Source organism: Macrosteles quadrilineatus, unplaced genomic scaffold (assembly GCF_028750875.1).
Source record: "Macrosteles quadrilineatus isolate MER2022 unplaced genomic scaffold, UCM_ALF_1.0 Scaffold_2__2_contigs__length_208266976, whole genome shotgun sequence".
NCBI classification, from domain to species: Eukaryota; Metazoa; Arthropoda; class Insecta; order Hemiptera; family Cicadellidae; genus Macrosteles; species Macrosteles quadrilineatus.
The window spans coordinates 144,035,640-144,051,212 of record NW_026542595.1 but is presented as its reverse complement, the minus strand read 5'-3'; the positions used below and the strand labels follow the sequence as shown (position 1 = coordinate 144,051,212).

Sequence of the window (15,573 nt, the reverse complement as noted above, 5' to 3'; positions counted from 1 at the left end):
TGTACCAAAATGTTCGTCTAGGTGTGTAGATGTGCAAACTGGCTTCAGATTTTTGAAATATATCTTTTTAAGGGCGTGGGCTGCCCTCAAAGTTCCTTCCATAAGGATAACATTGTGATTGATTTGAATGTTATTATATTCTAAAACAGATGTCAATACATTAGTTTAAAAAAATTAAATCCCAGCTGTTTTGTTTGGTTTTGAAATGTAAATAGTTTGCATGTTTTTAAAAATAATTAGAAACCTGGCAAAGAAATGTTACCTATAGGACATGACGGGAGAAAAGTTTTACATAATATTTTCGTTTAAACATGCCAAGGACCCGACGACAAAGAAATATAGCCGGTCGGACACGGTGAGTCAACATACGGCAAGCAATGCAAAACGTAAGGAGCCCAGACGAGGAGCTGGAACCGTGAGTGGCAACGTGTACTTACAAATTACACTGACAAATACAGTACAAGAATTCAGCAGCATTCACTTGGCGAGATGGCACTGAAATATCAGAAATGAGGTGCGCTACATTTTAAAGAAGAACAAATAGGACGAGGCGAAGGATTTTCATCCTGCTGCCATAAATGAAAAGTGAATCTACCACCATCCCGATAAATCTATTATATCCAGAGCCTACAAATCATTTGAGCAAAAACTACAAAGAGAACATTAGATCGTACAACTCGGCGCTCGCAATGGTCAGCAATCGAGCTAAAATTGAAGAACATAACGGTTGAGGCATTTCTGTATAAGAAGGTGCACGATAAAATTTATCACTCAATTGGCACATTTCAACCGTCAGAAGGGGAGCATCCAACATATGCCCAAATTTATATATACGACGTCGAAACCGCTGTTCAAGAAAGAATGCCAAACAAAGCTAATGGCTCTTGCAGCACTGAACTCATGCACATTTTGACTCAACATTTGGTTGATATTAATCCATACGCGCAAGTTATCAGCATGATGAGCTCCATCCTGCAAAATACTCCTACTGAACAGCAAAAAGAACTTAGAATGCATATAGCCAACGATCGAGCTCAAGACCAACGTCGATACAACGACGCAACTTCTACGACGTTGCTATAATATCCTAACTTATTATTCGTGCGAATTCGCACGGGTTCACCTAGTAGTCTTTATTATAACACGGCTGCTTAACAAATCTTTTGCAAGGACTTACAACTATTTTTGCACATCTTTAATGTCCCTCATTAATTTTCCTCATAATAATACGGTTTAAAGGTTTACTTGAATACTCTCATTTTATAAACTAAAACACAAATCTAAAGCTTTTTTTTTAGTATCATAAAAATAAATAACAATAACATTGTTTTAAATACACACTGTTGAGAATTACAAAGGAATTAGCACCGTTAAGTTATGAACTTAACAAAAAATGTCAATGCCATAAAAAAAAGATAAGCAGAGCAAACAATGATAAAGCCCATTTTATAAAATTAGAAATTATCACCAAATGAGATAAACCCAGTGATTGTTATTTTGGATGATTGTACTTCCATTATAATACTTGTAAACCTAACAACATCCTGTTAGTTATGCTATGTTCTGACAGATGGCAGTGTAAGCCAAGGTCAAAGATACTTTATATCACAGTTTATCTCAGTCAATACTGTGAGGTAACCCATGAAAGCAGGAGTGAAGTGAAGTAGTTGAATAAGTTGTAGATTAGAAATCTAACAGTAAATACAGAACAGATATTTTCCTAAAAGTTTAAAGTGTGGTTTCGTAGTGATCGGTATATAATATAGTGAATTTGAATTAGTTGTTGTTTATGAACAATGGCAGTAAGAGGGAGACATATTTTGAGGAAACTATTGAGTGAATACAAGATGTTAAAGAGGTAAGTCAAAATAACTTATTTAAATAGGTTTTTCATATTTAAATAAGTAGCAAAATTGCTAAACGAACTGTAACGGTAGTTTTATCTTTGTTTGAAGTTAGATTTAAAAACTCTTTACGTAATATGTTTACAGAAGTAACAGAACGTTTGCAAGAACAACTTAACAATAATGGAAATAAATACCGATTCAAAATTATTCCTTATTCAGAGACATAAAAGGTCTTAAATCCTCATATTAATGTAGTTAACCAATTTTAACGTAATTTTTACAGGACCATTGCACATTTTATGCTTTACTTTTTATTTTTTTATTTAAAAAAAATTATTTTATTATTATTTTAATTATTTTTTAATTATTATTACATTATTATTTTTATATTATTATATTTTAAAAGCTAATTCTTTTATTTTTCCCTTGCCAGATATTACTACCTAATTATTCGATGAATCAGACGTAAGATACAGTAGTATATTGGAATAAAATGTGTACTTTCTCCGTTTATCGGTACTCCTCGAGGATAGGTTAAAATAAATTAAATAAATTGACTGAAAATGTTTTTGCTTAAGAGACAAGCATTTTAAAATGTATACCAAATAGCATAGGAAAAGAAATAGATCTTACAAAATTCCGTAAACTATTGAAAGAGTACATTTTAAATCTACGTTATTTATTCTATAGAAGAATTCTCCACCTCCCTCAAGTAATTTAGTAGTTTAGATAAAATACTCTAGAGTGTCCATTATTTTTTTTCTGTTACTTTATATTTTACCCTCCTTATGCTTTATAATTTGTTATTTTAGTTTTAGAATTCATTGATACTGCTCATTGTTTCTATGATAGTAATTAAAGTACAATTGCATTACATTTCCCAGACAAAGCAGCAGTGTAAAGCTGAGCTACTATCACCAACCAACGTCAGAGCCTCTGCGTTACCAGACAATCGGCCAGCTGGCCACCACAGCTGCAGACAAATGGCCAGACACTGAGGTGGTAGTGTCTGTCCAGCAATCCCAGACACTAACCTTCAGTCAGGCAGAACATCAGGTACCCTACAGCTGTAGAAATACAGAAACTTTAACTAAAAGCAGAAAGAGAGCACTATTAAGATGGAAGATCGTATAGAAAAATCTCTGAAAGTTCTCCGCACCTCAGGAACTGGACTGACTCTATTTTTTTTAATACCTAATTCTACTGCTGACCTGAAAATTCACAGTTGAGGAATCCAGCCCTCTTTTTCTGCCCTCTCTCTCTCACAAAATTGATTATGTGAATACATACCCAGAATGGGTTGAGGGTCGTTGGATCTTTGTCTTTATGAACCAATAAGTTCACATTACTTCTCAGGCAAGAACTCCTGTTAGTAGAAATCATACACACAGATAATACTATATTATATTTTATATTCTTATTAATAAAATATCTAATTCATCCTTAACTGTATTCACAGGCCAACAAGCTAGCAGCTGGGTTTCTAGAGCTGGGTCTTCAGCCTGGAGACAGACTAGGTATTTGTAGTCCAAACTCTACACAATGGTTCCTTACTGCGGTGGCAGCAGCCAAGGCTGGACTCATTCTGGTTAGTAGCAACCAGCAACCAGTAACCAGTAGGTAACAACCAGTATAGCAACCAGTAACCAGTAGGTAGATACTGTTAATACTGTTCAATTAAATGGCGAGTAGGTATTTTAAGCCAAGTATGAATGGAAATGAGAGTAGGATGAGTGGCGCGATCTTGTAGTCTTGTTAGTGACTAAGGCCGACATTCCTTAGCCACAGCTGTTAATTAATAGCCTATACAGCTAATGGCAACTAAGGGACCTACAGTTTATAGTGGAATCCGAACCACATTTATGCCTTGGTATATACGAATTGGTCTAATTATCAGGATAGTAGGTACTGCGGATAGTCGTAGTACTCACCCGTGCGGACGTTAATCCACACTAGGGAATATCCCATCCACAGTGCATCACTAAATAAACATCCACAATTCGTGACCTCCTAGTAGCTGGATTACAGGAAGACACCACCCGTCCCAGTCCAACTGGAGGTAACAACCAGTATAGCAACCAGTAGCTCTCTTTGTCCAGGTTTGCCAGATCTCCAGTCTGAAGACAGACTGATTTGTATTTGTAAATCAAACTCTTCTTAAAGTTTCGTAACAGCTCTGTCATTTTCCTCTTAATTCAAGATTTTGTGTGGACAGGATTTGTTTCAACTGTTTTTGACTTCACCGCGATCACGATTTACGATGGTAGTGGTTTTACCCCAATTGCTGAAGGAAATGTTCATGAATTTGGGCAACTGTCATGCAAGATGTCCTTGATTTCTTGGCTATTGCATGAGAACAATAGTATCCTTGCGCATGGGACAAGATGAGAATTTTGCCACTGTGGCGGTTGACAGTAGTTTTGAATGTGGTAGTGTCTGATTGATGGATGTCTGAAATAAAAGAGCGTTTCTCTGGTTGAGCATTTTTGTAGCCTACTTTTTTACCTAATACCTTTGATAATAGCTACTACAATTATATTTTGTACTTATGTCACTATAGGTATCCATGAACCCTTCGTACATGGCACATGAACTAGAGTACTGCCTGCAAAAAGTAAGAGTAAAAGCTTTGGTGGTACCTAAAAGTTACAAAACCATAAACTACTACAAAATGTTGAGTGAGATCTTCCCTGAACTTCCAACATCTCCAGCCAATTCAAAACTCACGAGCACAAAGTTACCTTACTTTTCCTGCATAATTGTCAGCACGGATGAGAGTTTACCGTGAGTATGACACTATATGATGCTATTAAATCTGAATCCTCTCTAAGCTTGAGAGGGCTGACTTCAGCTAAATGTTTCTCTATGGTAAATTTTATAGTGTGCTGTACTCTTTGTTAAGAATATCAAAGGTTAAGCACTTTGCAAATAAATCACATTTTGTTAGGCTGTAACGATTCTATTAGGATGATCCCTTTAACAGAAGTATGCAATATAAACATCTAATTTTGAAATGTTAACCCTTCAAGTCCCAAAGGCAGATGTTTTGACAATGCTGGCTTGTTTACTGAGAAATGGTCATCATTTAGCTGTATTACCTTATCACTTCAATTTGAATTTGGTCAATTCACAATTTCATCACCTTTTGATCTGGTATTAGACGTGGGATCTAACAGTTAATCACAATCATAAATTTTGTTGGATTGATTGATTTACTAACCTATGTCTTTATTTCAGGGGAACGATTCGATTTTCAGATGTTGCTGATAGCACAGATAGCTTAACGAAATTGCAAGAGACAAATCAAAGGCTGCGTCCAGAACATATTGGGAATATACAGTTCACATCAGTAGGTAGTTCTGTATAAGCTTTTAGTTCAGTAAAACCTTTAGTTTAGTGAGTGCTGATAGTATAGTATGGATTTGAAACATGTATTTCTTTTGCAGGCATAAATGAAGCAGCTGATCACAAAATGTCTGTAAAACATTATTCGGCCAGGTTACCTCACTTGGTAAAACTATTTAACTACTAACGTTATTTATTTATTTTTCTAAGAGGTTGGCGGCCTCTTTAACTTTATCTCCACATAGAACTCACTCCCCTGTATGTGGAACGTATCCAGCAATTCACAATTGTTTTGAAACAAAATAATAACAATGCATAATGTTGTAAGAGCTTTTATGTGGTGGCTTATCTAAAGTAAACAAAAAAGTGAGGTTACTTCTTTGCTGTTTTAGGATTTTTTTTCATAATATATTACTTTCAAAGCGTGCATGCCTTTACAGGGCATTGTAAGTCACCAGGGAAAACTAAACGAAAGGTGGAAAACTAAAAACTATAGCACTCACACCCCAAACAGGTTTGCCAATACCATCTTGAGGAAAGATTTGTTTACTTTTTAAAAATATAAACACCATGCTTATAAACATTATTTTCACTTTATTTCAGGGTACCACAGGAAAACCCAAGGCAGTTCCATTGAGTCACTTCTTATTGATAAATAACTCTTACTTTTGCGGAAAAAGACTTGGCTTGGGAGAAAAGGTACATCATTGATTTTAAAGCAATTAATATTTTTTATGGCTTTTTCAGTCACACCCATAGATAGTCCAAGTTGTGCAGAAATCCCTACAACAATTTACTCTAGTTAATTTGACCTACCAAAAATTAGATGCCCCCTTCCTAAAGATAAATCCAAAGCACTGAGTGATTTAAGTCTAGCTTCCCTTATACTGTGAAGATTTTGCAATATATCAAGAGCCATAAGTGAAATCATTGACCAGTAGATAGTCAATGCCAGTAGTTCAGTCCTAAACTCTGCACCACAGCTACAAGACAAGGGTAAATTAACTCCTCATTTCAATCTACAAAAGTTATATCTACCCAGCTTTGGCATCATGTGAACTTGATGGAGCACTCATTTTGATGGATGTGTCCACTCTGTTTGCATGGAATGTTCCAATAACGAGGTATGCATTTGTAACAGCGATCTTGATTTTACAAACACTTGGCACAAACGTTTTAAGTTTTTTCCTGATTAAAAATAACCCCGTCGCAGCAAACTTGCCGACTAAGCTAATGTCCATTTGTCTGAATTGATTTGCAATCAAAATCTATTTAAATAACATTAGGTTTAACGAGTACCTAGGTTTGCTGCTACAAAGACACTAATAAAGTGTGTTTTTTTAGTAAAATATTAATAGCTTAGTACAAAATAAATAAATTTGCCAAGTTTGATCAAAATATATGCCATAAACAAGCAAACTACAACATTTTACAGTATCTCCATAAGAATAGCATAGAAATTTTAAATTTACAATTTTTTGAATTTTCTTGGTTACCAATAACCATACAAAAACACTTTGATATACTAAATTATCTGCTTTTACACACTTTAAAAAGGTCTAAAGAGAAATTGGGAAATTTTGTGTTTTGAGGGTCAAAAATGAGAAAAGTAAATTTTTACCCCATAAACCCCCGTTCCCATGGTCCGATCATGCTGGTTCGCAAACTCATTCAAGTATATCCCGCCTTACGCCTTTCAACCAAATTTAATCAAAATTAGACAAAAATTACTCAAGTTATCGCATTCACGGACGTATATATATGTATATATAAATTTGAACGAATGGTGTTTTTGGCCACTGAGGACATCAAAATGAAAAAGTAAATCGGTCCCGGGGCTAGGTCTTACTGTGCCACCTACGATAATAGTTATACTTCCCTATAGGGAAATTCGCTAAAACCATGAATACTGTATACATATTTTACCTAGATTGTTATTTCTGCAGCATTACAAGATCCTAGTACAACCCCCGTTTTTCCATGTGTTGGCCTACATCAGTGCTTTACTAGGAAGTCTAAACTTCGGCAGCACCTTAGTCTTGCCATCACCCACGTTTAATGCTTCAGCATCATGTGAGGCAGTAAGGAGAGAGAGGTTTGTTACTCAGATTAATTTATGTAGACTAATAATTCAAAACTAGTGTCACATAATGCATACGCATATATTCAATTTGTCCTTTGATTGATCTGTTCCTTATAGTTTTAGACAACTTTGAGGAATGTATCTTTCCTACAGATGTAGTGTCAGCATTTTGAGGTTTCAACCTGTTTTCACATAATCAATCTTATAAAGTGTATCGAAACATTACAGCTTGTCCTTTGGTTTTAGTAGAGTACAGCGTCCACTTAAAAATTCACTCTAAAATAACAAAGCTAACATCAGTGTACTCAAACATTATAGTGTATAAAATGTAAATAACGAAAGTCTTAAGCTTTTACAACTGGATAACAAATCTACTTGCAGAATTGAAAACCCGACCCTAATATCCAACTTCAATGGTTGTAGTATCCAAAGTCGATGGTTCTAGTATCTAAAGTCAATGATCCTAGTATCTAAGATTCAATGGTTGTAGTTAGTGATGGTCAAAACCAGAAATTTCAAATCTCAAAACCAAAACCGAAACTTAAAAAATTGAATCCCAGATCTCGCAAAACCTGAACGCGAAACTTTTAGTTACCTGGTCAAGTTGTTAAAAATACAGGTACTATAATGATAACATTGCCATTTATGATTATGCAGTCAAAACTGAAAGATATTTGACTCCTGATCCAGACATAATAACATAAATGTGACGGATAAACTTCAAACCCAAAATAACATTTTTTTTACAAAAAAGTTAACATTAAAATAGACGAAACTCTTGATATTGAAATAAACATAAATATTACATTAATTAGAACATTTAGTGGTAAATATTACTTTTTGTTTAAACAATTTTTAATATTCATATGAAACTGAATTGTAAGCTGCTCCAGTATTTAAGGTGCCTTTTGCAGTTCAGTTCTGAGTATAATTTACTTGTTTCATTAGTATTAGGTAATGGAATGTGTTTGCTCCATTGCTACCAGCTTGTGTGTAAACAAGTTACAAACAATAATAATGACACAAAAAATGTCAGCATTTTCAAAAATAAAAGTGCCAAAACTTCCAATTTCGAAACTTTTGAATCTCGAAACCGAAACTTTTCCAAAGTTTTAATGGTGTTGAAATTTGAGATTTGGTTTTGACACATCACTAGTTGTAGTATCTAAAGTCAATGTTAGTCTTAAGTCATTGGTTCTAGTATCTAAAGTCAATGGTAGCATTATCGTGTATTTTCCAGTTGCACAATGCTGCTGGGAACCCCCACCATGTACGTAGACTTGTGCAGTCATGTCTCCAACTTACCAGCTGATGAGCAACTGTTGCACCAGTCCCCAGAGATGGCCGTCAGTGGTGGAGCTCTGTGCACTCCAGAACTCTTCCGCAAGATGAAGAACACCTTTTCCTGTGACAGGGTCATGGTGAGTTGATTTCGAAAGGGTGTAAAAGGATTGTTGGGGTAACAGGCTTACCTGAAAGGAGAAGGGTCTACCTGACATTTATTCAGGAGTACCTCCTGAAAATTGTTACCATGTAATGTGACAGAAAAACAATATTATGAATAGTAACTACATATTTTGTGAGCCAACCTATTATCTCAGCATGAATGAGATGTACCTATAAAAGTTAACTTTATATAAGTTAAGAAAATGTAACTTCAGTAGATTTGCAACTTTTATGAGAAGTCCATTCAAGTAATTTATTTTGAGTAAAGACTAGGCACATGAAAATAGATTGTTTGGTATCCAAATCATATGGTAATACACTATTCAATCAGTGATATGATATAGACAAGTATTCAGTGCAAGATTGATTTTACAAGTGCATCTAATTTCAAATATTGTTTTGTTCAGTCTGTATATGGACTGACAGAAACAACAGCGATGTGTTTCACTTCAACCAGGGAAGATTCAGAGTTCCACATGACTTCAACTGTTGGAAAGGTGTCTGAAAATGTTGAGGTATGGTGGTTAATAACTATTTATTTATTAGTAAAATTTTGGAACTACTGGTTTTCTCACTTGTTTTCTAAATTTTAAAAAGGTCATACAGTATTGTTGTATGGTATCGGTACAGTATAGAAATACAGTTTCTTGCTTAACTTAAATAATTATCTTTTCAGCGAATTTCCCATATAGGGAACAAGCTACTACAGTATTATCCTAGGTCCCATGGTAAGACCTAGACCCGGGACCAATTAACTTTTTGTGGCGAGTTCCCCAGAGCCAAAAACACCATCGGTTCAAATTCAAATATGTAGCGAACGGTTTCATGTAATACATAACTGACATACATTATGTAGATAACTCCATCTACAATTATGTAGATAAGGAATGAATGCCATTTTTAAAGAGATATAGTAGTGAAATGAAAATCTAATCAGGCAAATGGCAATTCACTTAGTCTGCACTCTGCGGGTTTGCTGCGGCCAGGATATTTTAATTATTAGACTAGGCAACAATGATAGTATTTGATTGGTTTCAGTTTTAACTGTCACCCCCTGTGATACTGATTAGATAAGTTTGAACTTTTATGACGCCACACCATGGTGTGTATTTTAAGGTGAAGATGAGTGTACTTGCACCATTTATCAGTTGCAGACACTATCTCTGAGCTTCTGTGTTTGGTAGTATTTGAGGTATGTGCCTTGAAGTTAGTAGGTGTTGCCCCTAATCTTCACCAAAATAGTTTATAAATAATTGGCTTTAAATCTCATCATCTATAGGAGGGCTATGCTATAAGTTTGAGTGTAACAGTAGTCCTTTTTTCCTTCCACCTCAACCTCTAAATCAAGAAGCTTCTTAACTTTTTTCAAGCTAATTCGGTTATGAGATGAGTGTCAGAGACTTTTTTGAGCTACTTTGCTTTTTAAGTAATGACATTAAACACAAGCTTGTTGACATATTGTATTGACTAACTGAAGAAATTATTTTATGATACATCAATGATTTAGTCATCAATGAAGTGTTCTCTCACAGGCAAAGGTAGTAGACGAAGAGGGGTTGACAGTACCCTTTGGTACACCGGGAGAGCTGTGGATGAGGGGATACAACATGACAGGGTATTGGGAAGATACAGTGGCTACGGATATGACACTTACAAGAGATGGCTGGATTAAGACTGGGTTAGTACGAGGTGTAGTGATAAAAGTTCCTGGAATTTATTCTTAGGCACACCCTATGTAATACTTTTTTAAGACCTACCACTTTTTGTAGAACTAGAACCCAGAACCAATTTACTACTTTCTTCAGACCAGGCCTAGGAGATCGCATTGCTTTTGGCATTATCACCATGAGACATTGATGATTGTCTTGATTTCAACCTAAGATCTCAGGAACCAAAGCCCGAACCCCTACGAATCAGCTTATCCCACTCTGATACAATAATAACCAGGGCCGGTTTAACCCATACGCGAACTACGCGGTCGCATATGGCGCTACGAAAAAGTGGCGCCAACGGGACACAATTTTTTTTCTCAGAAGACAAAATTGGAAACAAATTTACTGACAAGTGAACAACTAAATTTTGTTTTTTTCGCTCAGAGTTCAAGTATCCAAAGAAACACACCAAAGGCATTTATTCTGTTTGTACCAACAGCACTTCAACTCAAGGTTGCTGTTGGATTTGCAGTTTCGATTTGTAGTGAGCTGACGCTCGGCAGAGTACAGCGCGGCGCCTGTGGGTTTCATTTCATGTTTCATGAATCATGCCCGAGATAAGCGCGCAGCGCCACTTGTCACAACAAGAAACTTCCCCCTCTTTTCTTCCCCTCCTAGAGCAGAGCAGTACGTTGTAATGCACTCTAGTAGGCTTATCACTAATGGCAATAGAAAATGATGTTCTGAACCAGATTGATACCGACTCAGCAATTAAAGAATTTGCCAAGATCAAAGCTAGGAGAGTTAATTTTAAACAGGTAAGGACTTTTAATTTGAACTGTTCAAATTGAACAATCTGTATTCTTTTTGTCAAGGTAATACTTCAATTTGGTTTGTCATGTTTTCTACATGATTAATGTATTCAATTAAAAATTCCTCTCTTTTCATCTCCCTATGCCTGTTTTTCATTGCAATATAGGCTTTATAAAAACTTATATCGTATCCAAGTTATCCTGTAAAAATTGATTTCACATTTAGAAATAAATTGTTAACTTTGGATTTTGCTGAAGTGTATATGATGAGTAAAAATTTTAAATTGCTGTGAGTAATAAACAGTAGTTGAAAAAAGTCTTTTATTGTAAGTATTCTTCTAACCTAAACTTATAAAAAAGTTCTTTCCAAAATTTTGGAAATAAAATTTAACAAATAGGGTTAAGTTACGTTCATGGGGGTTGCGGTTGGGGTGGGGGGATTCTAGGTGACGCTGATTCGGGTGTTCGCTTAACTCTGAAAAATTCCTAGAACCGGCCCTGATAATAACAACTAACAGGGTTTAGTTGTTCCGAATAGTATTTTATATCGTCTATGTACAGACGTGAAATTGGAGGAAATAAATATTTATCTAACAAGAGCTTTTTGAAGCAGATGGTGGTAATTCTTTGGAGTATACCACCCCTTAGTATTTTAATTCCGTGTGAATTCAAAATAATTTGTGAAAAGAATTGCTTTAAAAAATGAATGTTCAAGAGGTATCCTGAATTTATTTTTAGACACAACCAACATTCCAAAAAAATATTTGTAGACCAAATTTATCCAAACCATAGAATCTAAAGGTTGAATTACCTTTTGAGCATGCAAAGTGCTGTTGCCGAAGAGAAATTTCTTCCCTAGCAGATAGTACCATTTCTAGGGAGAGAATAGGCACTTCACCCATATAATCAAAAATCTACAAATAAAAAAAAATAAAACTTTAGAATTCAAACTATGAGTTTTGAACGATAGATTATAATGTATATAGTACCTATACTACTTTATAAATGTTTTACAATATCTCAATGTGCCTTATGAGTTTAATCCAACAGAATTACGTGTTTCGAATTTATGGTAACACTCTTGTAGGTATATTTATCATCCCTCAAACTATACTTTCCTATCACTTGTTCAGAGACAGGTTTGTACTTGGGGAAGACGGATATGGACAAGTTGTTGGCAGAATCAAGGACATGATCATCCGAGGAGGAGAAAACATATCACCAAGGGAGGTAGAGGATTATCTAGTCACACACCCAAACATCTTGGATGCACAGGTATGCAAACTAAAGTTGCGTTTACATCAGAGTTTGCAACAAAATGTAAAAAAAAAACATGTTGATAACCAGTATTGTTTTTCTTACAAATTACGGTGTAAACAAGGTTTTTGAAACAGGTACTGTAAGCAGCCTTTTTTAGAAATATATTTCATCACTAGGAGCGAAAGTGGCTCATTTTGGTATGCAAGCATGTTTTACGATTGAGTAACAAAAAGGGAATACGATTAAGTAAATGACACTTTGGCTCTGTGTATTGAACAATTATTTTCATCATACTGTGGGAATAACCTTCTAACGGTTACAAAATTAGACCACCTAGTTTGAGGTTATACAAATTCGTCATCACTGTTTACATTTCTGTTGTTTACAAACATAACTTAACACAACATTAATTTATAATGTATTTAATGTGTCATAAACCAATTTTGATGTTAGGGAACCAAAAAATGTATAGACATTTTTTCTCTGCCCTATTAAAGTTACCCGAAAACGATAATTTTGCAGACAATTCAGAGAACTAAAACCAGCTTTTTTCCAGACAGTATGATGAAAAACTGTTTCCAAAAAATCCAGTGTTCTATGAATTGATGCAAAACATGTGTTGTTTAACTTTTTTGTACACACAGCTTAAAATCCTTGGATTTGATACTCTTGCCCTTGCCCCTACTACCACTATCAAAAATTTAAATAGACATTATTGCCAAATGAATTCCCAACAGTCATTAAACGTGCTACCATAAATTTTACATATTCCCCAAGAGATATATTTAAATATTAATCCTGTTGTTTTGGTGCGTGTATGATGGCGAAGACATTGTCAGATGTTATGGGCTGTCTTCAATTTTGATCTTGGATTGATAATGGGTCACATGACACCAAACTGTACCTAATCCTAGACTAATTTTCATAGGACTGAATGGACGAGGTGTGTTTACCTTTATCTAGTTCTCTGTGGCAAAATGTTTAACTTGATGATTTGTTATGATCGTAGATCAAAAACCAACTTTCTTTAAGGTATATGGCCAGGATCAGCGGTAATAAAATTGTGATAGTTTGTGTGACTGATAGCAGGGAGCCAATGTTACCTGCCGTGTCTTGCATCTACTCCGAATATAAGTTAATGGCCCTACTACAGGTGTACGGAGTGTCCAATGAGAGACTAGGAGAAGAGGTTGGATGCAGCTTGAGACTGACTCCCGGAGCTAAACTGACTGAACAAGAGGTCAAGGACTTCTGTAAAGACAAGGTGATGTGTTTGATTAATCAAAAACGCATTGCTAAACTCCGTCCTTGTAACATATTTAGTTAAAACAATATTTCTTGTGTAGGATATAGATCTGTTATGATGACTTTACAAACAAAATACTAATTGTAGTAAAATACCTTAAGGAATTTCACATGTCTAGAATTTTTTTTAACAAGAACAGAGTTTAGTTTGCTTTTAGTGAATTCCACTTTTTGTATAAGTATGAGTATTGGACACTAGGACGGGATACTGAAAGTTACAATACATGAAGTGTTGTGGGAGACTTTTGTGTATCTGTATGTCCCTGGCTCTCTCATTTGTTTAGGTAATGATTGCTACTTAATTACTAGAATGATTGTAACAAACCTTGTACTAGGTTTAGGTTAACAATATTTATGGTACTTTTCTATAACAAAAGTTGTACTCTTCAGTTCAGCGTATATATTACACCATACCTCTTTTCAAATGACATAAAACACTCATGGAAAGGTTTATTGGCCAAGTATTGACTGTTTGAGAAAAGTAAGCCTTTAACTGAATGTCAAGAATCTGGAAGAATAGAATTTAAGATTTTTAACAAGATTCATTACAGATTTAAAGTTGAAAAACTCTGCATATTATACTCAGCAAATTATAACTACCCTACTTAAAATTATAGTAACTGGTTTTAAATATTTACATAAATGTTTATATAGAGATGTAGGCCTATTGATTTTCAATCATTGAGTTGTATGATGGTTAAGTCAATTTAAAACATATTAAGATTTTTTTTTTTACAGATTGCTTACTTTAAAATACCAAAATACATCGAAATTGTGGAGGACTTTCCAAAAACTGGATCTGGAAAAATTCAAAAATACAAGTTGCGAGAGGCAATGGAGAAGAAATTGGCAGTGAAATAAATATGATTTATGTTTCTAGAAAAGTTAAACTTATTCTTTCCTTGACCTACGGAAACGTTAAAGAGCACATTTTCCACTGAAATGTTCACAAAAGTAATAATTGTAAGTTAATAATTTAAGAAAACCTAAAAATGTATACACATTTCAAAGTACAGAACCCCGATAGCAAGTCTTATGAGGTGTATTCAATTTAAATCTGTTTATTCATAACGGAAATTCAGAATACAGTGGCTGAAAATCAGCAATGAATATGTGACATTATCAAATAAGATTTCAATTTGTTATCAGGGTAAACTTCTTAACAAGGTTTGCAATTGATGTGGGATTAAGCGTAGTCTAAAAATCATGGGTATTCGAAAACTACACGTGTTATCAAGAGTGACTTGTTATTAAGGTTCCACTGTACAAGCAAGAAACGAAAAACTTGGATATGTGTCACAGAAAAAAATAAAGCAAATAGTACCACAATTTAGTAGGCTATATAGAGTAACTTGATACAAATATTTAACCAAAAGTTTAAAGGCCAAGTTATAGTAGCTTTTTGAAATTAATTAATCACAAATTACAGATAGCTAAGTGGGTAGAGAGCTCATCTTAAAAACGGAAGATTAACAGCTCAATCGTAAGAAAGATAGATCTGGACCCAGTTACTTAATGACATGACCATAGATAAAAATACCTGAAAGTACAAAAATACATAAAATAAAACTTATAGTATTTACACTTATACTGTTTACTCACAACACGGTAAATGGGTAAATACATATAAAAGAGATGGTAAGTGGTATCGATATATCAATTTCAATTGGACACTCCAACCATCATCAGACCCAATAGGCGAATCAACGTCAACCAATATTAGCAATTGGTCTGATGATGATTGGTGTGTCCAATCGAAATCTATCACAACACAAATCAAACCAAAGAGAGTTGTAGAGCCATGGACAGTTTACAAAAAAGGC

General features: G+C 34.7%; 1 protein-coding gene across 1 annotated transcript; it reads left to right on the top strand.

The window, feature by feature from the left end:
• Positions 1 to 1,637: 1,637 nt before the first annotated feature.
• On the top strand, positions 1,638 to 14,623 carry LOC128986777 (medium-chain acyl-CoA ligase ACSF2, mitochondrial-like). The gene is made up of 13 exons (XM_054407298.1): positions 1,638 to 1,858; positions 2,732 to 2,903; positions 3,307 to 3,435; positions 4,408 to 4,631; positions 5,085 to 5,196; positions 5,796 to 5,891; positions 7,139 to 7,287; positions 8,516 to 8,696; positions 9,129 to 9,236; positions 10,254 to 10,399; positions 12,319 to 12,460; positions 13,599 to 13,709; positions 14,489 to 14,623. The coding sequence occupies exons 1-13, from the start codon at positions 1,797 to 1,799 to the stop codon at positions 14,609 to 14,611; spliced, it is 1,755 nt and encodes a 584-aa protein (XP_054263273.1). The 5' UTR covers positions 1,638 to 1,796; the 3' UTR covers positions 14,612 to 14,623.
• Positions 14,624 to 15,573: the final 950 nt, after the last annotated feature.

Bases quoted from the DNA above. Each gene is read 5' to 3' on its own strand.
- LOC128986777 (XM_054407298.1), top strand. From the start codon at position 1,797: ATGGCAGTAAGAGGGAGACATATTTTGAGGAAACTATTGAGTGAATAC. The intron at 5,892-7,138 runs GTACATCATTGA...TTATTTCTGCAG, and splicing joins GACTTGGCTTGGGAGAAAAG to CATTACAAGATCCTAGTACA. The intron at 12,461-13,598 runs GTATGCAAACTA...GCCCTACTACAG, and splicing joins CAAACATCTTGGATGCACAG to GTGTACGGAGTGTCCAATGA.